General features: G+C 39.8%; 1 protein-coding gene across 5 annotated transcripts in view; it reads right to left on the bottom strand.

Annotated features, from left to right (window-relative positions):
- The window catches only part of TET1 (tet methylcytosine dioxygenase 1), an 87433-nt gene that overhangs the window by 11034 nt on the left and 49604 nt on the right, over positions 1-26795 (bottom strand). For all 5 annotated transcript variants that reach the window (XM_080401280.1, XM_080401282.1, XM_080401281.1 and 2 more), the window contains 5 exons: positions 18612-18820; positions 17476-17626; positions 14036-14125; positions 13428-13565; positions 4825-5164 (listed from right to left, as the gene is read on the bottom strand). In XM_080401280.1, coding sequence (XP_080257406.1) covers positions 4825-5164; positions 13428-13565; positions 14036-14125; positions 17476-17626; positions 18612-18820 — 928 coding nt within the window. The remainder of the gene's footprint in view (positions 1-4824; positions 5165-13427; positions 13566-14035; positions 14126-17475; positions 17627-18611; positions 18821-26795) is intronic.

Genomic DNA, 26795 nt, shown 5'->3' with positions numbered 1-26795 from the left:
AAAAAAAATGCACACCAAAGTGTAAGTACTTTTCCTCACTGAATGAACACAATACACCTTTTATAATGTTTTCATACTTGCTTTCTAATACAAAAGACATACATGACGACTACAGAGTTTTTGAAACTGTTATTTTTAGCTTTTTTGGAATACCTCTGTGACCGTAAGTACATACATAATAACCTTGCTGAATTATCGACTTAACCTTTTCCAGTCAGACTGTTGGTATATAAAATAGAAAGGTATTCCACAGAGGGACAAATAAAATAAACTGATAAAACAAAATAAGCACTCAGTCGCAATTCACACAGCCCAATTCCACGTAAAGTGCTTCCCAGCAGCTGACTGCTGGCCTTCAGCACCGCCCAGGCTAGCAGGAAGCACTATGTTCAAGTTTTTACATAATTAATGAAATTTAGTCTGCCTGAAATTAAGCCTGTGAAACAGTCAAAATTCTTGGCTGCCTTAACCCCATAATATTGTGATGAAATGAAAAAAGGGTGTTTATTGATCCTGTCCATCGCAGCAAAAAAGTTACTGAATTACTTGGTAGCGCACAAATCATTGTAATTCCTCAGAAATTTTCTTTAAAAATAAAAAGTTTCTGGCAACATACTCCAGGTAAATCCATTCTTACAAAGCTGTACCATGTGATCTGGCTGTCTTTGATCTAATTGCCATGCATTGATTATTTCAGATCTTTGTGGAGACATACTTGTTCCAATTTATGTCAGTTCCCTAATCAATTTCTAGTCTTGGCACCCCTGCAGTTGTGCTAGTTTGTGGAACAGTCTCCTCAAAAAGATTCATTCCCATCACAGGCAAGTTCAATCCAGAGTCCACTGGAGTAATGGGAAAGAATTCTATGGACTTTGATGGGCTTTGCATCATGGCCTGAAATTGCTTTACATGTATTTTGCTGGCAGACTGGCACCCCACAGAGAGCTCCTGCATATTCTCATAAAAGACCACCTCTGTCAGCATTTCTTCTTTGTTCCATAAATACATAGAATCTTTAATTGCTTCACTGAATATAGAAGAACTATTTTTCTTCTATTCTGTCATCTAATGATTTATAAATAACGATGGATTAAAAAACATTCTTTCGGTAGGAATGCAAAGTGGGATAAATTATGGACACAATAGGATGCAAATACTGAAGTTGCGGAAGAACATAAGGAAACAGTACCGATTCTTTAAAAACCTTTTCATGAAATCAAAGTATTTAATTGAAGACGACCTCCGCAGACCAAGGCCTTCCTCCAAAAGATTTGGAACACAGCATCTGAGAACTGCACTTCCCGTAATCTCTGAAGATAGACCTGCATTCCCTGAAAATAAATTCTAACAACCCACAGCACACTCAAAATAGCCATGGCTCCAGTAAATTCACCATTTCTTGCCAGAAGCTCCTTGCTCTGCAGGCCAAAGTAGCAGAGATTAAGAGAAGTTATTTCAAATATATGAGCAGAGGGAAATCAGTAACTGTTCAGGTAGGGTGGCATTGCTCCCCAGGAATACCTTCTGTTCAGACAGAGCCTGCTGCACCTCCACTGTTGGCTGAAGTGGCCACTACTCTGCTGTGGCCAGCTGAAAAACTGTCTCTTAAGTTGATGGTTCCTCTCCTGCTCTGTCCAATGTGGGCCAAGAAGCATTTGACAGTATTAATGGAGATAAAAAGAACCTTTCTGTCTGTAAAGTTTATTTCTCCAGAATAACATGGTTAAATGACAGGACTATACAAGGAAGGATGTAAGGCCTCTATCTTTAATGCATGTTTCATAATAATTTAGGATTTCAAAGGCTCTCAGCATTATCACAAATGTAAAAATTAATAGTTCTGCTGCTTGCTGTTGGAAAAAGGCGCATGACAAGTGCACCCTATTTAATATGCAGTGGTTCTACAAAGGATTGGCACTGTGGAGATTCAAACCAAGTCTTCACATACGCCTGCGCTACCAAGCTGACATAATCAGTCTTCAGCAATCAGAAGGCCCTCCTCACCACCTCTGCTGCCAGGTGAAGACAGTAAAGAGGACTAGCGAGTCCTCTTATCTCTTTTTAATCTCCAGTTCTCCGTGTGGTGAAGACATGCGGGTTAGCAGGGTCTCTCAGGTCCCTTTGAAAAGGCCACACTACATCTGTGTAATGGGCAGTACGGCATGGCCGGCCTTGTGACTCCCTCATCATCCTCCCAGGCTACTCCAGAGAGTGATAAGCCTCACATGGCCTAAAACATGACGGTACAGACCATGATTATCTCGTCTAACTGCATGTTCTCCGTATTCTTTTTAATATTTAAAAAGCCAAACCAATATTCTAAACTCTTGTCCTTGTTAGTAAATTGAGTACTATACATACACCATTTAGCCATACCTTTTCCTTTACAGCTGAAGTGTAGCTAAGTGTTCTTTTGTTCTTACATTAGGAGAATGTTTTACGTTTAAACGGTGTGACCAGAATTGAATGCCACTACTAATATGAAGCGATGCTGATTTAAATAATCATTTCCTCTAGTTTACCATGACTACTGGATAGTCCAATCTCAACTCCTTTGTTTCACAGGCCCTTTGATTTTGTTTTCCTATTAAGCCTAACAATCTCAGCTAGATGAAAATTTTCCACTCCTCAGGACTAAAACGATACCTGCCACTGGCAGAATGGACAGAACCAATCAATGACTGATCCCCTATAACCCCCCAAAACCAGTACACACAAGTACAACACTGTAGTATTCTAAATCCAGATTTACAGATCTTTGCATTTTACTGTGGGTTAGGGGCAGGGCAGCAGTGGTGTGCTGAGGTCTTTACCCAGCCGTTGTCCTGTACGACTAAACGCATAAGTGATGTGCATAAATGCTTCAAGTGATTTATCTCCTGCAGAGCACAACACCTTACGCTTTGCAAACCTGAACTTCCTCTGCCACTGCTGCCCAGTTACTGAAGCCTCTTTGGCAATGTTCACGTGGCCAAGTGCAGCAATACGCACCATTGGCAACATTTCGGGATTGCAGTGTTGACACCTATTTTGAGAGACTCCACTGTCAAAACTTCCATGACAAAAACTGCAGGTTGATGATAGAAATAAATATTTCATTTTTACAACTTTCTCACTCATAAAAGTATTTTTCCTTGCTCTGTGACTTATTTTTATCAGCAGCCCTTGTAAATTACTTTACCAAAATACTTTTAAGTCAAATGAAGTAACTTGGTTGTTTACACAGTTACTTTATCATTTTTGCATGTTCAAGGAACAAAATTCTGTGCTCCCAAAGCATACGACAAAACTCCGCACAGTGTACCATTTGTTAAACGCATGGGTTTCAGACACCAAAATCACATCTGTTTGTAACTACAATGTCACATTCAGGTAGGCAGTTTGTAACTCCAGTTCAGTGTTTCCAAACAGAGTTCCAGTGAGATCAGACAACTTCAGAATTCCTTCCCAAACAAGAGCCCTCTAATGCTTCCAGGACTTCCCATCCACCCTAAGCACAATGGAAGTTATTAATCATTGATTCAAAGTTACTGTTGGACGTCATCCTCAGCCTGAGGAGTCCTTTAATTTTTTTCCAAAGCCTGGACTGTGTCTCCCAAACTTGCATGTGGATTAACTGAACGTCTGTAATTTCCTGCGGGTGTCAGTAATACTGTTTTGCTTGTTCTTATTCCATCTTGCTATATGCAATGTTTATTGGTTGTCCTGACTCCTCTTCTGAGGCAAAGCAGGGTACAGAGTACAAATGACAAAAAATGTGTCAAATGGATTTTTTAAAAAATTTCATCCCCCCACCGCCAAATGCAGGTGTTCTTCTAAACACATTTAACTGTTACTCCTCCCCTTAACTCTACTACATATATCTGGATGTCTTTTATGAAATAAAATTATAGCAGATTGGCCAATTTTCCTATCTTCTTCTTAAAAGGTAAATAGGCTATGCTTTAATTACTTTTATTTATATTTTCCCCTCTAATAACAGAATCTAAGTCCATAGGCTACGCTTTAATTACTTTTATTTATTTTTTCCCCTCTAATGACAGAATCAAAGTCCATGGCTCTCTCCACTTCTTCCTTCTTTTCTGCTTCTCTTTACTGCAAAGTCCCCTGGAATAGTTCTGTCCTCCAAGGTACTGGCCCACAGCCTGACTCCAGGTACAACAGCGTAAATGAAAATCGCCCCCGCACAGCTCAGCCAAGTCACAGTTCCGTGTTGCACAAACACATGCTACAGCAGTGGCCTGCCCACAGCAGTCACCTTGTACCAGAACAAGCACGGCATACCTTTCACCTAGCTGCCGACAGATTCCACCTCTCTGGCCCTTGCTAAGAATATTTCAACGAACCATTTCAGTAGCGCTGTCTTATTTAGTAAGACCTGGGTTTTTTCTGCAGCAGTATCCATACCATTGACAGGAAATTATCATCGAGTTCTGAGAAAGCCATTGTCTTTCATAGGAAGTGGGTAACACAGTTCTTGTACTTTCAAATGACAAAAATTCATGTCAGTTATTTAGATAAACATTCCTACAACAGCATTTCAAGATGATTCTACTGCCATTATTTATTAGAATATAGGAACTTGGAAATATTTCACTGGTGCTCACACACCACCAGAAAATTATTTTGGGGCAATGACCTGTTTTTTCTCCTGTGCCAGGAGAGAATATTGACTACAGTTCCTGCTCATTAGCCCCTAAAATGCAGAATATGCAGGTATTTTACAAAACCAAGTACTAAGGAGCATTTCCTTCCCCTCAGATGCGGAGTAAGAGGCAACACAGTATCAGGAGAGACTGGCAGAATGTAATAAGCACCACTCACCTAAACAATGCAAAGCGTTGCCAAGATTTTCTGGGGCTTCAGTTTTCAGCTTTACTGGTGTCGAATATTTTTTATCCATTAATGGCTGCTTTTCAGTTGGGGCCCTCCTTGTGTCTGGTTTCTTTTTCTTTGTAGCTCTGAGAGGCTCAGCTAACATTCGTACTTCCCTGGGAAAAGCTGTGAGCACCTGTATGGCTCCGGCTTTTATCTTAGCTTCCAGTCCCTCTTCGGTGCCGAATTCATCTGTTTGTGAAATTTTGTAAAGAGGTAACACATGGAGCTGTTCATCACTTGGAATCACCCCCACTCTCCGGTTATCTTCCTTCGTTAATGTACAGACCTGGCAAGAACAGAAACATTTACAAATACAACCCCATATATAAAATACACAAGTTATTTAAATATTAGACTTCATTGTTTTCTTACCTTTTATGACCTGAATGCTATGGGTTTTTCAAATGAAAACATCTTACAAATATGTTGTTTGATTTACGATAACGCAGAAAAAATTATTGGTACTTGAAGAATAATATCAAGGCACACATCTTGGACAGGAAAAATGAAACTTTGGCTCAACTTATGCTATCCACAAATACATGCCAACCTTGGTAAATAATTTGAGCTGTAAATTCCCATGCATTCAGAATTTTTTTTGTTTTTTTTTATACATACTCGATGTTCAGATTAATTTTTAAGGACTAAAAACTATGAAAAAAAATACTATTTTTAGATTGAACAAGAAGTTTCTATGACATGGAACTGTTTTTGTTTTGGCTGGCAAATGAGAGAAAAAGCCACAAACAGTTACTCGTACTGCTCTTATGTTTTTAGCAAATCTCAGCTCTGACTCCCTCCCTCTCTCTTTATACACACTTCCTTAAATCAACACCCTTCCCCAGCTCTGCCTGCCTGCTGTAATGGAGCCATGAGACTCAGCAAATGTTTGGTTTCTCTTAGGCCACTGACCTACTTTCTCCTATTAGATTATGTGTTGGTGAGATACTGGAGCCAAGAGGAGAATGCTGGTTACATCCAGCTTGATAAGGGCACATCAGAAACGTGGATAAATATTCAAACCTGCTGCAACGGTTTTCTTGTGATAATTGATTTTGCCAAATCACTGCTGAACATTTGCAATACTTACAATTTTCAGCACTTAAAAATTCTGGCTATTAATAATACCAACCCTTCACCTTGAAAGCAGCGCTAAACCCAGCGGCATGCTTTCTGGTTTCACTCTGTGCTTTCCAAGGGATGGCAACCATTTTACATATATGAAAAAGTGGGCAAATAGTCGTGCCATTTATAGGTTTATCAGTTACATTCATAAGAGACTACTGTTTTTCACAACAACAGACTACATTGCTGGAAAGCCATACATTGATGTCACGGCTTGCTTAAGCTTCTATTTCACAGGGAGTTACTAACTACACACATACAGGAATATGCACGCCATCCAAGGGTAAGATGATACTCCCTAAATGGAAACGCTATCATTCCATCATTGTGTAGGCTGAACGTGATACCCATCATAAACAGTTAATCGAGTTTCCCAGAATCTTGTCACCATGCCTAACATTCCAGGGAAGAAGAATGATATTTGTTATTATTATTTAGAGGGAGGGGAAAGCCAAACATACTTATTTTATTTTGCAGCACAGCTTTCACACAAAGGCATCACACAATTACTTCCAGAACAATAAAAATACAGAATCACAAACTAAAAATCTGTAATAATAAGGTGGCAGTTAGGGCTTTATAAATAGCTATATGCGAAGCTTGACAGTTGCAGAGCAGCAAAAGGAGAAACTTTGAGGGGTGGAGACAAAGGAGAAGAGCTTTTCAGGTGGCGTTTTGAAAGGATCAAGAGAAGGGCTCTTAAGAAGGCAAAGTGAAGGAAGGGGCAATTAGAAGCTGATGGGTAGCGTTTACTGATGTGCTTGCTCCATGCGTACTTACCTCCACTGGGCAGCCTCTGGACTATTGAGGAAGATTTAGAAAAAAACAACAAGTTGTTCCATGAGCAGCAAATGGCGCCTGGTTTCCTATGGACTTCTCCGTCCCCACGCTTCCACGGGCCCAACCCCAGCACCATCATCCCTGCTCCCTTCCGTGCCCCGCCACCACCGCCGCTGGGCAGCGAGCAGGAACAGGGCCCAGCTGAGGCTGGGTGCTGCCTGGCTGCTGGGCCAGCAGAAGCATGCAGATAAACCTGGGCTGTGAGAACCATGCCACGTCCCTTGATGAAGGAGCCAACCTGGACCCATCTCCTCCACTCACCAGTGAAATTTCACAACTTGGAATAACAGGTTAAAATCTCCAAAGACAAATTCAGTTTCCACAAAGGTCAATAAAATCTGGTTGAAATTTGGCAAGAGTTTCCAAGTCACTCAGGAAGAGTGTAAGAGAATAGGATATATAGAGAGCACAATCACATATGACTCATGTTCTTAAAAAAGCCCAGCACATCGCTCCCCTTCTGAATTAAAAAGTAAAGCAATGATAAAACAAGTACGGAGGGGCCTAGCTGCCACTTTCTCATCAGAAACAGGGTGACTCTCACTTGTCTTTTAAAATACTCTGTCCAACCCATGTCTCGACCCACGCACTAGTCTGAAAAATGTCCATATCTTGAAGATTCAATCCACAATCTTGCTTACTTTGGAAACAGAGACCCTCATCCAATTTACAGTTCTAAATTTTCATGTATTTTACCAGACACTTTCATGGAAAACTGATCTTGTACATCTATTAGATTTATTTTCCATAAAGATTTACTTTTAAAAATGTATTAATTGTCTTTCATATGACTTACATTTAGGCAAACATAAGATTAACTCTACATTTCCACGGTGCTTGGCCCAGGGGTGAGCATACAGAGACAAAAATCAAAGCTTGTACTGGTTGAAGGAAAACCTATTTTAAGCAAAAACGAGTATGTGTCACTACCACAAAGCCCACACAGCTAACAAACTGTTTTGAGGAACTAAAGATGAGGGCTGCAGGATACTGGCAGAACTACGCTGAAAGTATCGTCAGCTCCAATACACACAATATATTAAATACTGAGTCAGAATACATAAAATTAAGAAATCAGTGTATATTCAGAATTGTGTTAAAAACCTGATGACCAGTACGCCTACAGCCTAAATACCATGACAGCAAATCTAATGTATGTAAAATTTCAAGGTCAGTGTCCTCCATAATGTATTTTAATATAAAAGGAAGGACACAGTGGTAAGCAGGCAACTGAGAAGTTAATGTTATGGGGAAACCAGCTACAGATTAAAGCCCTACAAATAAACTAGCAGTTTACAGCTAAAGTAATCCACCAAATGAGCAACATCTACTTCAACAGCCACTCTAATATTCCCATCTGTGCAAAACGCTCTACTAAGAAACTTAAGAGAAGCTATTGCTGAGAAGTTAAAAGCAATAGATTCCATCGGTACCGATACTGTGCTGCAGACCAACCAAAATTAAACCTGAACATGAGAAAATCATCAACTCTGTTACAAAGTCCAGTTACACAGTAAAGCTACGTACCCTGCTACTCTAAATACTTTTTCCAGAACACACAGCTAAATCATCCAGAATGCTCAACAGCCAAAGGAAATGTTGGCCCAGTGGTTTGTTTAGGTTTCCAGTGTGCTTGGTGATCAAAACCATTACCTATTCTGGGTTTAGTGATGTCATGGTAGAACTTGCATGTTTGTAAAACTTTATTTTTGTTTCTTTTAAACTTAAAATGCACCCATGAACTCAATGAAATTCCCTCCACAGATTTCCAGAGAAACATCTGTAGCTACGCAGCTCCCAATGCATTATTCTGGGACTCTTTGATCTGCCTTTGTCCTCTTGAACTTCACATGTAGAAATGATGTAGCCTTTTCCACTGTGTCGTAAGAACAGATGTTTTGAGTACAAGTTTCAGCAAAGCAGTCAAACAGCCTTTCTAAACTTGAAAGATGTAATCAAGTTTCCTATCCTCATCTTCCCGTGGCAGATGGAAAGCAGAGAGGGTGCCATTTGGGACTGAGGTGCTGCTGCATCATCACCTACCATTACAAATAGGAACAATGTTGATTTTCCTTTACAGCTGAGACAGACTGTGTGTTTTATTGGCCTGTTACACCCTGGATAAGCCTGTGTAAGTCTGAGAGTCAGGGAAGGGAACCCCAAACGTATTTTCCTTTTGGCCACTATATACACGCACGGAAGTACCATCAGTCCGCGTTCCTGTATGTATGCTGCAAGACAGCTATGGTGCGCACGCCATAGAGTGATCTTCTAATGCTTCTCCATTTTCACAGTATAAAGAACAGTAATAAAAATCCTTCCTCTACAGCTCTGTGGGGCTTATCTTTTCTCCTATTTTGTATATTCTGAACCACCAGTAGTTTAAGCATCTAGGACTTCTGCAGCTCACAAAGCAAGCTGTGGGCATGGCCCAGAATGTATCTAACCTGCACAGACACATTCTGTCACATATTGCAAAGGCTTCCACCTATACGCAATGACTTGATGAGCTGTAACTAAGAAATACAGTAAATTACTGGAAGAGCAGAGGATTTTTTTTTAAATAAATCAGGAATAGTTTGTTGATGGATTCCTGATTAGCGCTATTGCTGCTGCTAATACATTTTATATTGTAGCTGCCCTTGAAGCATAGATTTATCTTCCTCCCCTTCTTCCACAGTGCCTGCTACAGACTGTGTGGCACCAATGATTACACGTAATTGCAGCTTGTTTCCCTCCTTCCTCAAAATCAGCAAAAAAGGACAACATGCCCCATAGGATAAGAAACACCCATATACATCCTATAGATCTAGTGAAGTCTTCATTCACCATTTTGTTCCAGTGATTTAAATGGATTAAATGGATTCACACAGCTCTGCAGAACATGATCCTATGCAGCTAATCCAACAAACAGAAATATTTCACAGGCTCCATTAATAACTACAAAGCTTTTATCTGTGTGTTGCTCATTTAGCTTCATATCTACAAGGAACACTGCACCCTAACACTGCAGTTGTAAACGTACATCAGCGGTCCTTAGGAGAACGCTAAAAGATGACAAAAGGAGTCTGAGTAAAAATCGATGGTATATTTATTGACTTAAAAACTCAATCCGTAGGCAGAAATTACTTTTCCTACTTTCAGATAAAAATGTTAGTTTACACCTCTGTAGAATTACCAAGTGTGTTCATTATACTACAGAGCAAACAGAGAATAGTTTTAGCTTTTCTACCAAAAAGCAGCTCCGCTAAATTCAGGGCATGATTCTGCTAGCCAGGAAAGGTGTTCAGCAAATCAAATCTCCCATGGTAAACATCAATTTGTGTAAGTTAAGATGTACTATTCTATCTTTTATCTATAGAAGACATTTCCCGGACTTTTTCCCCCACTGCTAACAAAAATGACAGCCTCATTTTAACAAAAATGACAGCCTCATTTATTTTCAGAATCGCATACAAATAACATAGCTAATCATCAAAACATGTATACCCAGAAAAACACAAGGAATGCTTTTCTGAAATTCCGGCAGAGACGGAGCAAGGGAACTATTATTGGCAGCTCATTAGATAATACATTAGTATACAGTAAACTCTCGTGCTTATCGTTAAACTCATCTAAGTGCATTGCTGAACTCACGTCTGTGTCTGGTTTAAATAATTTAAATAGATTCTGGTTTTCCTTTCCTTTTTGTGCACTGTGCAGCATTCCTTTCATATCTGTGGTAAGAGTGATTCACCAATAACTGAAGGGAGAGAATGAGAAGGTGTCACTTACACCGCAAGTAGCGGTGATAGAGCTGGCAACGTTCGCAAATACCAACTTATAAGGTATTAATTTTAACCTTTTTATTCTAGAGGAACTTTAGATCTTATAAATGAAGATTTTGTGTTGGAATAAGGAGGAAGGGAAGAATTGTCTTACCAACGCTAATGAGATGCAAGATGACAAGTACACTTTGGACATACAGATTTAAACTGTAAGGTGTGACTACCATATAAAAAAAATCAAATAAAATACAAGAGAAAAATAGGTTATGGAAGTTTGAAGTTTGTAAGGCAGTGCAAATTGTTCTCATTATGTTTATTACTATGTTATCAGAAAGCAATCTATATGAAAACCATCCCCTCAGATGTATAACTTGCACATAGTACGTTTTACAGACAAAATGTGTCATAGTTACGTAAATGACTCCTCCATCGTTATTACCGATTATTTATAAGAAATCATAATGTATTTTAAAGTAAGTAGGTAGCCAAAGTACCTTCTGGAACTGAATGGGAATGCAGCTGGTGACCAAACAGAAGCTAGAATCACACGTAGGAATTTCTTTTTGTGTTCTTACCACTGGTTTTCCTATCTTATTACCAGAATTGGTTATAATTTCGATCATCATCAAACTGATCTAGATTGACAAAAGCCAGCATGTCCTATCACCATTTGCAGAACAGCAATGTTTTTTTCCTTTAGGCTTCCAATACATACCACTGTAACTATATAGCTAGATAGACTGAATAGACAGCAAACTCTGTATGTCCTATCAGTCACACCCCTATGTACTCACTGTGAAGGCTGTGTATAGATCATTAGGTAACTGAACCCTAATGACCTTGTGAATGCCCCAATTCAAGTATATAAATTGAGCATTAATACGTGCAACTATCTCCTGTTTATATATAGCCCTTTGTTGCAAGTATATTAAAATAAAGAGATAACAAACCTAAATAAAGAGACTATCAGCTATGCACTAGTTATTTGTATGAGTGAGCTGTCTGATGAAAATTGGATTCTAAGGCCTAGTTTTCAGCAGTTACAGTAATTTGATAATGTCCTTCAAGGCTTACAAAGTTTGGCAGAACTTGATAACAGAACGACAGTGATAAGTTCTGGCCTATACAGCAACCTTGCACAGGTCATAATTTTCCATGCTTTAAGATTTGGAATTACTTGCAAACACATTATGCACAATCCACAGAAATAAAGTATCAACACCAGCAAGGATAATCTGAGGCTGAAATAACATCAGATGGTTATGGGTGAATACATTTGTAGAACTATTCCCTGGTACATTCGTCAAAAAACCAGGGCTAATAGTCCCTTCAGCTGCTTCTGGCCACAACTTACAATTTCTCTGGGATCCAATGTGGCGGAATGAATAGCAGACTCAGTTTCCATTTAATTTCTCTTTAAATTAAGAGGCAATATAGCACATAAAGTATTATTATTTTCAGAATGCCTGAATTAAATTTAATTTACAAGTATACCATGCAACTTGTCATGAAAAGGAAGCCTCATTTTCAAATCTGGGATCTTTAAGAGGTTTGAATTCCTACACTTCAGAAGATTTGAATGGACTGTACTAACACATGAGCTTACTCTCACACACATAGCATGTCACTAATAGTTTGCGAAGTATGGTTCTGGCACTTTCTTACAGATTATGTGCATGTAAGTGGCATTCAACGCTAGGGCAAAACAGGACTGCCATTCCTGGTGAATTCTGAGACCTGCACTTCTGTCCTTTAAAATAACAGACATTTGCCCAACATACAAGCACACAACGTTAAACAGCTGTACCAGTCATTTCATTGCTGATACAAATGCCAAATGTTAAGTATGTGTGTGAATGCAACATTTTATTGATTCACAGCAACATAATAATACAATTTTCATTCCAAATTCTAAAAAAGACCTTTTCTAGAGTACACAGAGATTTTAGATAATTTTTTTCCAGATATGCATTCCTTGATAGAGAAATTATTCTTGAGTGTACCTCCACTGACGTACAAGAAGTCATCTTAGCAATTTAGAGCACTGAAATGCTTTGAATACTAAAAAACACATTGCCAGTTTTTATCTTTTCTCCTTTGAGCTTGGCTTTCTTCAAGGCTGTGGTCTCAATCACTTAACTGAGCAATTCCCCAATGTTTCCCCCCCCCAGCAATTCAGCAAGGTACTTGGTACAACAACTACGCACCAAAAAACCCACACCTGTGGGTTTTTCTTTCATACTGAGATGTAAAGATCATAAAAGTCACCTGACTCCACCATGACACGGTACTCTCTATTTTTGGACTAGTAACTACACTAACATGAAGCCTGGTAAGTGCACAGTGCAAGATTAAGTTAATGTGATGAGAATTGAGCTTCAGGGAGGTAAGTTAATGATGAATCAGTTTGATTTAGCTCTTACTCTACAGCTCTTCCCATACAGCTCCTTGGTTAGGTAATTATTTGCCTTTGAACACCAAACCTCTGCTGTGAATAGGTTATCTGTCCTATGGCCAGTCCTCTCCCAAGGACCTGGGTGTCTTAAAAGAATTAAGGTATTTTGTAGTAGGGATCACTCCCATACCTTTCGTGATCTGTTCTGTAATAAGATGAACTTACATCATCTGTAGACCAGTATTAAATACATGCAAATAATATGGGAATTTATAAATGGCAACATGCAGTTAATGTCATAATACCTTAAAAAAACCAAACCAACCTTCATGCAAATGTACCCGGCTAAATCAAGCAGCATTTTAAAACACACAGTAATCACAATAGTAAACAGTACAAATGAGAAAATCCTGTGTACGTACCACAGTGCTTCCATTGTGCATGTTATGTGTATCCTTATGGGCATGGGCACAGAAATCTATGCAAGCTGTTACACCAGAGAAAGGCCTACCGTCCTTAGATCCAAGCCGGCAGTCTGGGCCCATGTGTTCATTCTCCACCTAAAAGTAAAATAAACTACAGGTACTTGGGACTGAAAGTGAGCGGCTTGGAACCCCATGAGCCACAGCTGCACTTGGGACTGAACAAATGCAGCCAGTAAGAACAATCGGAAAGCACCTATTTTCCTATGAAATATGTGACACTTATGACTGGTTCTCAACAAGATAATCAGCTTCACCAGAGTCAAAATGCCTTTAAAGAATTAAAAACATTTTATTCACAGTATTACCTCTAAGCCATTTACATGTGCACAGCTCAAGGCATAACTTAACCATCAGTTTGAATAAAAAAGGTGCATTATTTTAAAACTAGCCAAATGAAGCAACTGCTGTAAATAAGCAATGGAATCCACCACGTCTGTGAGGTCTGTGGCTTCTACCGACAAACATACTTTGGGGTTTCATCTTGTTTTTAAACTATGCTGTCTGTTCAGAGCTACAGCTACACCAGCTGAATGTCACAGGCCTACCTGGTTCTGGAAAGCTTCAGGAGCAAGCTTTTTATAAACCGGAGCCAAATCAGTAGCTAAAGTTTGCAAATTATTTTCAAGAAGTTCCTCCTGCAGAGAAAGGTGACATTTAGAGTGTTGTAATTTGCTTTGTAAGACTCTAATCCAGATTAAAGATGCCTAACAAGTCAGTCTGTATTTCAGTTTATTGATCTGACTTCTCTTCTGCTGCCCTTTGTCACTAACCGGAAAAAAAGTTCACTATTGCATGACTCAAATACCAAAATCATTACATGTAAGTTAACCAAGTAACAATGGAGGACATCTGCTAAGGCGAAGAAACCCAACACACAGAGAACCAATTTCTGCATCATTTCCCCCAGCTGATACGTGGACTGTCAAGGAGGGAGGTATGTTTCACACAAAATAGAGAAGTAACATCCAGAAGAGAAAAATTACACCACATGCTGAGTGGAGATGGAACCCCAGGTCTTCTTGTAGCGTTTTGCTTATGGGGCCTTAATTTATGTTGTCACAGCCCTGCTAAAAGAAGCCTAGGTTTCCACCACCTTTTGCTTTTAATTGTATGAGTAACTCCCAGTAGCATTTAACATTAATTTGATCTCTTAGGGGAAAAGGTACATTTCTAACATTGCAACAGAACTTTTATCAGGAACATTTGTTAAATATTTTGTTCTTCGGAGGTGCAAAACTCAGGACTTTATGGAAATGTGTATCTACTAGATTTGGAAGTAATACTCCTTTCCTTGGGCTAAGCCATATAAACATGGAACCAGCTAGGTGGGCTTCTATGGCAGTCTAACATTTAAGCGCTTACTTCTAGAAACAACCCATATGTTCTCTTCCTAAATTTTTGCTTTTCCAGGAAAATCACCAACCAACTGGGAAAGAAAAAGGTGGTGATACACTGCCTACTTTGTTTTCCTCCAAGGGCCAGGCTTTGAGAGACAACCGCAGCTTCGGTTTTGCATACTGTATAGTGGCAAAAAGCAACAGTTTATTTTATTTTGTTTAAAAAAACCCCAAGAACAAAAAAAATTCCAAAACCAAAACTCTGTTACCACCATATACTGCAAACACAAATGTATGTAAAAATAAGGATAATTTCACATTTTTCAATGTGATGTTACATTACAAATGGATACTGTATTTTTTAACTCATACAGTTTATCAACAGTTGATTGGTACCACAAGTTTTTCTGAACTGCATTGAAGGTAACGCATCCTTAATTATCTATCCTACGTACTATTCTTACCTAGGTATATTACACCCTTAACCTCATCTCACTCCATCCAGTGCCTCAAATGATCCAAATCTTTCTGGACTTCGAACTATCTTCTTAATTTGCTATACCTCCTAGCTTTATGTCATCTGCAAAATCATCAATATCCAATATTTAGCTAAAAGAAGCATGTGCTAAAAAAATTAATGACAAAACCAAATTAAGAGAAAAATTATTTACCAGTAATTTCACTTCTTTGAAGTGCACTGACAAGCTGCATGCACACTGCACCTGCCCCAGCACCACTGCCACCAAGAGCTGGAGGCTTTTGCACAGTGGTAGCCTAAGGGTGCATGTGCTCCCCTTGCAGGCACACACAGCCTGGAATACCTGTCAGCTGTGCCACCCTCATCCCTCTCAGCTGCAGAATACAAAGAGGTTTTAAAACAACTTCCATGGAAAAGGGAAAGCTGCTATAAATGCTGTTGTGCTTCAGTAAGTGTGCAAATGGAGCTCAGGGTGGCCATTTGGCAGACTCAAGAGGAAGTGATATCACCAGCACAGCTTGCAGTCTCACAAAGCACATTCCCATCAAAGACAGATCTATTTGAGCTGTCTCGTAAGAGATCTGGCACAGCCTAATATTTCATTAGGCAGCACATATCAAGGTTGCCACCTTTGTTGATTCATCAGCCAATGTTATTAAAAACATTAGAAAGCTACAGAGAAAACACATGCACAGAATGCTCCATGCCTAGCATTACACAAGGGAAGAGCCTACAAACACAGGATCACAGAGAATGAAAAAGGACAAAGGAGGAGGAACAGGGCTTCTAAGATGAAAGAATCCCTAATAAATACATTTTTCTATAAATGAAAATGTCTAGAACAAATTCCTTCTTGAGGCAAGCAGGGCTATTTTCAGCTTGTACTGCCTTTGCCTTAGTTGTGTATTCAGTGAGAAGGGCAGAAGGACTGCGTGCGCTTTATTCTGTTTAGGCAGAAGTCCCCCCCTTTAAGCCCTAATGAAGTCTGTGAATACCCACAGTGCGAGTGGACGGCACAACTCTGAGGAGACTGAAGGGTTTGCATTCCCACACATATGCATAAAAGATGCTTCATCAAAAAATTATGACTTGGGAGGAATATTTAGCTCCAGTGAAACAACTGACTTCACTCTCTTCCAAGAAACAATTAACATTTCACATTGTGTATACACCACACTTCAAAAAAAGCAAGAGTACCTCTGCTACTGTCTGGACTCCAGCCAGCTAGGTATTTTCTGTAGCTAGCAGCAGTGGAGTTCAGGAGCTGAGAGAGATTATGGGCAGGTGACCCAAACAGAGCACTAGGTAACTGACTGCCCTGTAGTATATGTCTCTTCAAGCATGCCAGATGTGCTAGTAAAGCCGTGACACTTTTATCTAGGAGTTCCACAGGAAGTGGGGTTAGAGCCATCTACAGTCAGAACCAACGGTACTGTTGAGCTACCCTGAGGAACATATGTTCGAGGCAGTGGTTATCAGTTTATAACACCTGATTTCTTTTTCATTAAGTTATTCCCATTGTAAAAAACATTTGGTTGGTTTTGGTTTTAGAGGTTTTTACTTCACATATCACCATGTCTTCTGTGCTGTCTCAGCTTCATGTCATCACAGACACTCATAAGCAGCAATTACAGTATCATTTCACTGTATCATATCTTGGCATGTTCATTTCCTTCAAGAATGTTTATAAAACATGCTGTTCACAGAAAAACCAGTTTATTCTAGGTGGCAGACAGAAGACCAGGTTGTCAGCGGGTCAGCCAGCAGTGTGAAAGCAGTGCAGCCCAAGGTACAAAATTTTCCATGACAAGACAAAAGGACTAAATCTATGAGGTGCAGGCTTTGGTGCTTAGAAAAAAAATTTAGCTGTATTTTATACTTGCAAAGAATTAACATTACAGAGTTACACAGTGGAGCTAAATATGCATACAGAAAAGCATTTAAGGGTAATTTTAGGGTATCTTAATACATAGTAAGGGACACTAAATTTTCATACAGTGGTAAAATTAATAAGTTCTACAGTTACAAAACAGCTGGGTGCCTGTGTGACAAGTTATGCGTACATGTGTGAGAGAAAAGGTTGGATATCCGTAGATACAATTTCTAGTTCTGAAAATCATCAGAATAAATATCTGGAGGAAAAAAACCCAATGAAAGAAATAAATCTTACTTGCTTAGGGTCATCTGTGAGAAGCCTAAATTTCCTGGGGTTTTTGCTTCTGGCAAACTTACAGCCATTGAAATACATACTCCATGAACAGCCAAATGAGAATGACGCTCCACAAGTTTCTGGATCAAGTCCTTGACATGCACAAGTACGACTATGAAAGGAAATAAAGACATACCAAGTTAGCCGATAACACAGCTCTTTTTATCTTTTTCCTTCTGTTTTGCTTGTTTTTTAAGTCAATACTGTTTGCTAGTTCTTTTATAATACATAGCAAAAAACCACAGGAGTTTATGAAATATATGATTTAACCGGATACCTTTTGTTAATGAAATACTCATGTGTAGAGGACTGACTTTTTTCCCCATAAAGACAGTCTCAACTCCCCAAAGCCCCAGTTCTGGGAAATAAATACATAACAATCAGTTACAGCTATATAGATATACCCACACTACTTCAATTTTTACTTTTCCAGTTGAATAAAATTTTTATCCCAGAAAATACCACTGCTACTAAAGCCCACCCCTAAATCCACAGTTATTTTGTTACATGTGACACTACCACTGGTTCCAAATACCACTGATCCAACTCTGAAAGTCTTAACAACTCCACTCAGCCTGACCCTTTAAAAACACAAGCATTAGATTCAGGTCACTGTACAGCTATTAGTGTCTGTTAAACACGGGCTAGACAAAAATCAGCACAAAGGCAGCACTGCTACAGAGCCTCAGCTGCAATATATTATCTAGTCAATTAAACTGAAGTCCTCCCAGAGACACAGAGAGGAAGATCCTAACCTTGAGTGTTCGGTCTGTCACTTATTTAAACAAATCACATATCACCTTCTTAGCAGCTCGTTAGCATGGCCATGTATGCAAAGGGCACACTGACTGTCTTTGGGCAGCGTGCACAAAGCCAGAAGAGAAGCTCGTGGCCATTCATTTCCCTGACTGCTTACAGCCTGGTCTCTAGGAAAAGCCAGGAACTAAGTTTTTTACTGAAATGACACCTAGTGGTTTGTAATTTTAAATGAGCTTTTTTACATTTTATTTTATTAGTCGAACTATTGAATTCTCAAGTTACTTATTGCAGAACGTTCAACAAGCAACACAGCAATCGTTCGCTGTTAAATAACTTACTCTTCATTTAACGCACATCTACGGCTGGTGGGACAGCCGTATTTTCTGAGACTCTGTGTCAGTTCTTTGTACAGCGTATCAGCCAGGAGATGCGGGATCCCTTCCCAGGCCAGTATGAGAATCACGATGACGGCAGTTTGGCAGTGGTGTCCTGCACGCTGACGTACCAAGCACAGCAACTTTTCCTCATCGCTACTTCTTCGTATCACCTGGAAGAATCATTTTGTTTATTCTTTGATAAGCGTAGGAAACGCGTAACGTGCTGCTCTTCTCTGGGACATATAAGGCCTGGAAGAGTAAGAAATACTGCCGCCCAAAGAGTGTCTGTCAGCAAGCAGGACTGGGACAGCATCACACACTGATCTCTGGTGTAGAACATGATTTTGCGTTGCCTTTTTACCTGTAGAAGAAATAGCAGTACATTTCACAGGAGGAGCAATATTTTAAACGTTCTACATAAACAACAAAGAAGATGCATTAAAGGAAAATAACCACTAGAAGGAAATAATAATCCCGAGACAACGTATCTGCTGAGAACCTAACAGTTAACCTTGAAAATAATACAGAGAACATACCGCTAAAACCCAGCACGCAGGTCCATAGCAGCACACCACAGAAGCACGTGCAGGCGTCTGTTAGGATGGTTACCACAGTTATGTATCAGTACATAAAATGGTTCCCACCTTTGCAAAGTAAGATTAGAAGAAAGCGATGAGAATAAACTGTGTTCTTGGTGAAGGAAACAATGAGATTTTTCAGAACATATCCCTAGACTACCTACATTACAGTTCTTAGCAGAGCGCTGAAGTTCTTACTAAACTGCATGATACACAACGCAATCTTTGTCAACCTTACCGATAAAACACAAAGACTAATTCAATATGGATCAGTACAATATACCAATGAATAAAAAGGAATTTTTTAAAAATATCGAAGAACTAGACAGTCCTACTCCCCCCATACTTAGGTTTTTTATCACAATCTGAAACAGAGCTGAAATTTAAAATGAAAAACCACGATAAAGCTAGATAGTATTAGAACATGATCTTTGAAAATATGTTTCTTTATTTTTCCAACGTGTTTTAGCCAGCATAGCCTGTACGAGGCCTCCAACAAAGCTGTCAAGATCCCAGTGTTAAGCTTCAAACACATTAGGCCTGGACCTCTCTTGGGCAGCAAAGGCCCAATCTTCCTCCTCGGCTCCACCGCACATGGATAGGGACCAGGAGGTCCCTCCTTACTGCGTGCAGACGGCGGCTGAGGCTCTGCCAGCTCCACAGCAATACACTCGCTCAGAGCAAGCAGTCGGTCACCTTGGCTCTCCACCCAGCGCTCCCTCTCCACCAGCAGACCTCCCATAGGTATGGCACTAGTCACGGACTATAAAAGCAGGAAGACAACGGTGTTTCACTTACTCTTTGAAAACCTCCAAATACCTGAGTTTTCATGCAGATTCCCTACTGGACTGATGTCAAAGCTTCTTTGTTGCCAGAAGTGCAGCTGTCATTTATGTGTGACCCCCAGCCTGATCAGCTCTGATTAAATTATTTGAACTCATTAAAAGTGGGGACCAAAGTACGCTTGCAATTAATCTGCAAATGAAAAAGTTTGCAATAGATGAACAGTTTCAGAGGGAATCTGTGCCAGCTTAGCAGGAAGAAGCAACCTTAAAGTTAATTTGTGTCTTCTAAAGTTAATCGTGCAGTCTTACAATCAGCTTTAAACTTCATGAGAAAACAAGCAAAGGCATCTGAGGTACCCTTGCTCAAAAGGAGTCTTGGTTGTGACTGACCAACGAGGACAGTATTTTTTTACAAAGAAAGAAAAATAATGCAACTCATTTACATTTGAGTGAGGTTTACAGAAAATCTATTATGGCTGATACACAATACAGTTATTCACGTCAGTGTGAGCTTTACATTCCTGAGGCAGCACAGTTCCTTCAAGGAGGAGATAAATTGAGGGTTTTTTACTCAGCATTAAGGGTGATGCTTTTACTTTTTTGTTTGTCTGGGGGTTTGTTTTGTTTCTGGAGTTTGTGACTTCAATAAAGTTATCTGGTACCTTATAGTTTCTCAGTATGACATCAGGCTGCCTTTTTTGAATTCTCATATAGTTCCAAACTGGAAATACACAGTCCAGGAAAACTGACAGGCAAACAGGAAGGAAATTTATAGTTAAACATAGCTGGAATTTGCTTCATTATGCATACAGTGGAGAATGCAGTGCTCTTATTGGACCCAAAAACATTTTACAATTCATCATCTTTCAGGCCACAAAGGTAGCGAATTGATTTGTCAGCTGTCTGAATTTACTTTCCGTGGCTCTTGAGAGGTTATACGGTATGCTCATCTGCCTACAGGTGGAGTGCTCCCATCCTTTTGTTACCAGAGGTAAGGCACTTTTCTCACCTGCCTGTTTAGAAGGACACATCTTGCACCAAAACAATTGCGGTTCCCCTGGGCCCGCAGACAGAGCTGGAGCCATCGTGCTTTTCCTGCATAAACTGGCGATACCCCTGTCAGACGTGCTACAGCTGCCATTCTCAAGCAGGAACAGAGCCTCCCTTCTGTGACAACAATATATCCACAGCAACACCCCAGTCAATATACAGAAAAGCACATTTGAGCAAGACAACCGCAAACCATCAAGTAAATCCAGCCAGCTGAAACACCATGTCATTCTTGAGGATTTAATGTTTTTTCTAGTGGGGAAAGAGCCACGGCAGTGTGTGTGTGTGTATACACACACATATGTACCTATATAAAGCAAAAGTAAAACTGCATTTTTGTTACTAGTGGTTATCTGAGTAATCCAATCCAAAACATGACTACTAACTTTGTAGTGCTGGTCAAGATTTTGCCTGATGTGCTTACAGATCTGACTTCTTACTGTTTTTTAAGTAAAAGAGCTAGTAAGGCTTTAGTTGACGGATCATTTATTGAATTACTTTTTAGCTGTCTCCACTTTATTTCTATTCCAGTTTCTGCAGCTTGTAATTACTGGGGATGAATCCAAGATCTTTTCACCCTTAAACATCTCCTAACCATACAGTGTTTTAACCACCTGCCCCCACCCCTTTACTTTATGGAAACATCACTTGTTAAATTCACCATCTTAGTGGTGTCACCAGAAGAGTAGTATAAATAAAATCTCAGCCTACACTTTAGTTTACTTTATTCTTTTCAGTGTGCATTTGACACTGTGTCCTCCTCAGTAGGGTAAATGCTGTCACTACCGCAGATAATACAATAATAATGCAATTTATTAATCAGTTCTTCATGCAATCATTTAAAATGTGTATTTATTTGCTATTGTTTGCAAACATAATTCCCAGTGTACTTATTGCTTACCTATGAAACACTGAGATGCCAGATATTAAGTTAAATATGCAACAAATACAGCAAGTCCCTGAATGTTTCCTCAGACTATAAGCCATGCACAAATCAGCTGGCAAATCTTGTGTCCAAAAGCTGTTGGTACTATTCATGATTTCTGTGATGTAGTTAAATTATTTGCTTTATCACTGTTGTTAATACTTCAGTTTGTTTAATTTTGGTCCCTAATACATTTAAAAGGGATGAAAAATCAAACATTTAAGTGGTGGAACTTTAAAGCTCCGTTTTTAAAATGGCAGAATAAAAACATTTTCCCCTGCAATTACTTTTCCACACAAACTAACCATGTGGAAGTGTGGCCTTCTTAGTGAGTCACATCGAAAAATAATCAACAACACAGACTTGTAGTAAGTTGGTATAACACTTGAATGTAACAAGCAATAGGGCAATAGCAAACGGCCTCAAGTTGCGCCAGGGGAGGTTTAGATTGGATATTAGGAACAACTTCTTCACCAAAAGTGTTGTCAAACACCGGAACAGGCTGCCCAGGGAAGCAGAGGAGTCACCAACCCTGGAGGCATTTAAGAGGTGTGTAGATGTGGCGCTTAAGGAAAAGGTTTAGTGGTGGACTCAGCCGTGCTGGGTTAATGGTTGGACTCCGTGATCGTAAAGGTTTTTTCCAACAGAAACTATTCTACAGTCTTTTTTCTGCAGGTCAGGTATGTAGGGCCAGATTATCCCTGAACTTGTTTGAGCAAGCACTAGCTGTCATCAGTACGAAGTATCCATCAAAAGATTCCCACATGAACAATGAATCATCCGTTTCAGCTGCAATGCAGCACTTCTGGAAAGCAACAGACCTAACAAACTTGCCCACAATGCTTGATCAGTACTTACCGGCCCCGTTCTGCACTCACAACAACTGGGTGTGATGTTACGTACTACTCATTCCATCACCTGTTTGCTAACATAACCATGTCTAGGACAAAAGGAAAAACTGAAATGGGACACTCCTCCTTCCAAAGAGCTGTCTTATGCACACGCGTATTTGGACACACGATACCACAAGTATCATCCTTGCAGGCTGCTGAGTTGGGCAGGATGCTGATGTACTCTGACTGTTTTCAAAAACCAAGTTGTGTACATCCCTCCCGTGCTGTAGTCAGGCACCCACCCCTACCACTCTGTACTATGCCTGTTCTGCATTATTATGGCTCTCTGTGTCCTGCTTATGTGTACATCTAAAGGAAGGCAGCAGTTCAAGTAATTTATTTTATTACCTAGCCCAGATATTTGAAAATGGCAGAATGTGAGAATAAGAGCAGGCCTTCAAAGTGAGCCAGCCAGCCAGCAAGGACAGAAATACAATCAACAGCGACTATGGCAACATACTACAGCTAAACCTCTGTTTCTACACACCACAAAAGGTAGAAGTTTACCCAATTTTCTTAAGAGAAAGCTTGAGCCAAAAGCTAAAGTGTATTTACTGAAGAAGAACCACAGAGCAGAATTTGCGCCAGCAATTCAGCAACAAGTTATGGGATAAACAAGAGGAAAAGTTAGTTTTTTCACTCCTTCACATACAAGGACAGTGAAGAGACAGAAAGGCATGCTAAGATTAAAGAATACAAGAACACGACAAGGTCAGGAGCGGACTGTCCAGCCTTATCCTGAGAGTGACTAACAGCAGTTGCCTAGGGATGAGGAGTAAGAAAGGCCCTTGGATGCAGAGATGCTTCTCAACAACCACAAGGCACCTTCCAGGCACCTGCCAGCGGCTTGGAAAATAATGGTCTCTCCCAGCTTTTGAAGGATTTGCTTTTTGAGCATCTGTCTACTCACTTCTAAGTCTCTGCAGCATTCTACCACCCACTACCCTCCTGGGCAAAGTTCAGTTCCAGACTGTGTGAAAGAAAAAAACAATACCTTTTCTTCAGGGTGAGCTCGCCCCTGCTAGTGCGCTCTGGTTTTGATACAGGGTGACTGTCAATAACAGGGGCTATGCAGCTCTCCGTGCCACCAGAGCCTTTAGAGCACCTTCTCCCCTTCCCTCTGCGCCAGGCCGATGGGTCTGTACCTCTGCCTGCCTTTGCTAGTTCTGCTGTGCTTTGAGTTGAGGGACCAGAACTGGACAGTGTTCAAGACTGGGGTGCACCATGCTTTCTCACACAGGTGTAATTATGTTTTTTTAATGTTTTATGTTTTCTTTGTTCCTCCCCAGTAATTCTCACCAGTTTCTTTTGCTGTTTTCACCACTGCTGAACGTTGAAGCTGATGTATAACAAACTGTTTATCCCAAGCAGTAACACGCAACCTAGTGCCCATCGCTGTATATGAATAAAGAACATTCTACTTTTTGTGTAACTGTATTTATCAAGTGAGTTTTATCTATCACTTTAGCGGCCATTTGCTCTGGATCACAAGTCCTTCCTGCTCTTCCATGATATGTGTCCCTCCTCATTATCCTGAAAAACTTCGTATCGTCAGCAGTTTGTCACCTCAGTGTCTCCCACTTTTTTCAAACAATTTCTGAGTGTATTGAACAGCTATCGATAAAACCTGCTGCAGCTGTCCAAAAGCTGAAGTTCTACTTATTTGAATTACTTCTTTTAGATTGTTGAAGCAACTGTCTCAACCCTTGGCAGGAGCTCTAGAACAAGGAATAAGTACACTGTGAATAAAAATTACTTGATATCCTTAAACATAAGCCAGTCTATCTAAATTAGCACGTACATGACTTATGCAAGTAGCTAAGGGGCAGACTGCAGAAGCTCAGCATACCAGATGCTGAATTACCACATGGATGAGAAATTACTTTCCAATTTAGGATCACCAGAATAGTTTTGTTAACATGACACAAACCAGACACCACCAGCAAATTTTAATTGCCAGTTAAATACACCGCTATAAATTACTGGGTGAAATAAAAATAATGGAACCAACAAAAAGGTCCTTTTTAGGTTTATTTCATCTCCATATGGTTCCATGGCAATAATCCCTCCCATCCATTCTGAATTTCTTCAGTAAAACAGGGTATCAGTAGCTGATTTTAAAGTGAGAACACAGCTCAACTGTTCACTGTGATTTCCTGAAATAGGCAGCTCAGGACACTCTGGCTCCAGGTTTTCCAACCTGCAGATTTTACCTCTGCGCAAAGTCCACGTATGGAGTCTTTTCTACACAGGGCAAGATTCTCTGCTAAGCTACAATTCCATAATAACCTACAGCAGTGCAAAATGAAAGCTCGGTGCTGTTAAAACCTGCTGCTGTTCTAGCAGGTGATGCTGTGTAACAGCAGGAGAAACATTCTTGTCTGCCACAGAAGCAAGTCTGCCCTCCCTTTTTCCTAATTCACTTCTACACACACGTTAAACGACATTAAACTCTCTTCTTACTGGAAAATGTTATATCCTCATTCTCAGCATGTCTAAGAGATATTAAAATGGAAATAAGTTCCACTTCCATAAATTCTCTCTTCTCAAGTACTAGCAGACTACATTAAGAGTTAGCACAAAACAGTCACTGTCCATCCCAATACTACGAAGTTACTTCGCTGATCTTACAGGAGTATCAGTGAAGTGTGGTATCTCCAATTATCTGCGGATGGTTTTTTTCAGGTTGCTGCTGGGAGCAGTGTTGCAGCGTTTACAACTGCGCAGATTGCAGTATATATAGGTTAAATGACTCTTCTACAATCACACAACCAACACTGCAGAAATGAGGACAAAATTCCAGTCTCAACTCCCAGCATCCTCTTACCCTCCTTACTCCCTCAGAATTCCCTTTCTGTCATATTTCAGGCAATGGTAAACTGCACCTCTTATGATACGGATGACAATAAGAATCTACTCTCTCTGTTCAGGTATCCCATTTTTTTTAATTAAAGTAATGATAACAGGAACTTAAATGCTTGCTCTTTTGTAATACTTAAGATAAACATAGCTTATTTGTTTAATGTTTTGTCTGTTAAAATATTTGAGTTCTTCTTCATATTAAACAATATTGAAACTTCTATTTACTTCAGAAACCATGTAAAAGAACCTGATAATTTTGACTGTCAAAGCATTGCAGCACTTAACAAAAAAAGGCTTTACTTTGGATAACATTACAAACATTTTCACCCAAAATAAACTCCTCTAATTCTGTACTTAGCAGGTGTGCCTCCTGGCAAACAGTGAAAATAGTGCTTGCACAGCTGCAGTACCTGCTACACACACGAACTGAATGTATTACATGATTATAGCAATAAAGTGACGCTCTAATACACCATTGTCCAAAAAAGTGAACAAAACTCCCACCAACCACCCTCCTTGTGTGTCAGAATTAATTTCCTTCCGGAATTCTCCTATGGAGAACATAATTTAAACATAGACACAGTTTAATAAATAAAATAAAAGCTTTAAGTACAGTAAGCTGTTTAAAGCAGAATGGAGCTGCACATTCTACTTAAACCTGTGGCCAGAAGACAGTCAGTCCAGGAGAATTTGCTTTAAAGCCCTTTTCAAATATATTTCAAAAATTTCCTACTCTGCCATGTTCCAAATAGCACAACAGCTTCACTACCCCCGAGCCAGCAGTGCCGCACCAGGCCTCCTGACCATTTCACTGCCAGGTGGGGTACACAAAGTACCGTGCTCATTTCTCAGTTTGTTTTCCCTAATAAATTACACATCTCTTCTAATACTAACAGTAACTTACATGTAGAGAGCCTAGAAGCTGGAGTAACTTCTCAGTTTTCTTGCTTTTTCAATTTCCAATTTCAGTCACTTACTCAAGTCAAGCTAAACTAGAAAACTAAAAAAAAAATAAAATCTCTGCATCTGCAGAAGAATCTGTTGTTATCAAG

Source organism: Falco punctatus (assembly GCF_963210335.1).
Source record: "Falco punctatus genome assembly, chromosome: 9".
NCBI classification, from domain to species: domain Eukaryota; kingdom Metazoa; phylum Chordata; class Aves; order Falconiformes; family Falconidae; genus Falco; species Falco punctatus.
Note: the sequence above shows the minus strand (reverse complement) of the source record. Positions and strands in the feature narration are given on the sequence as shown.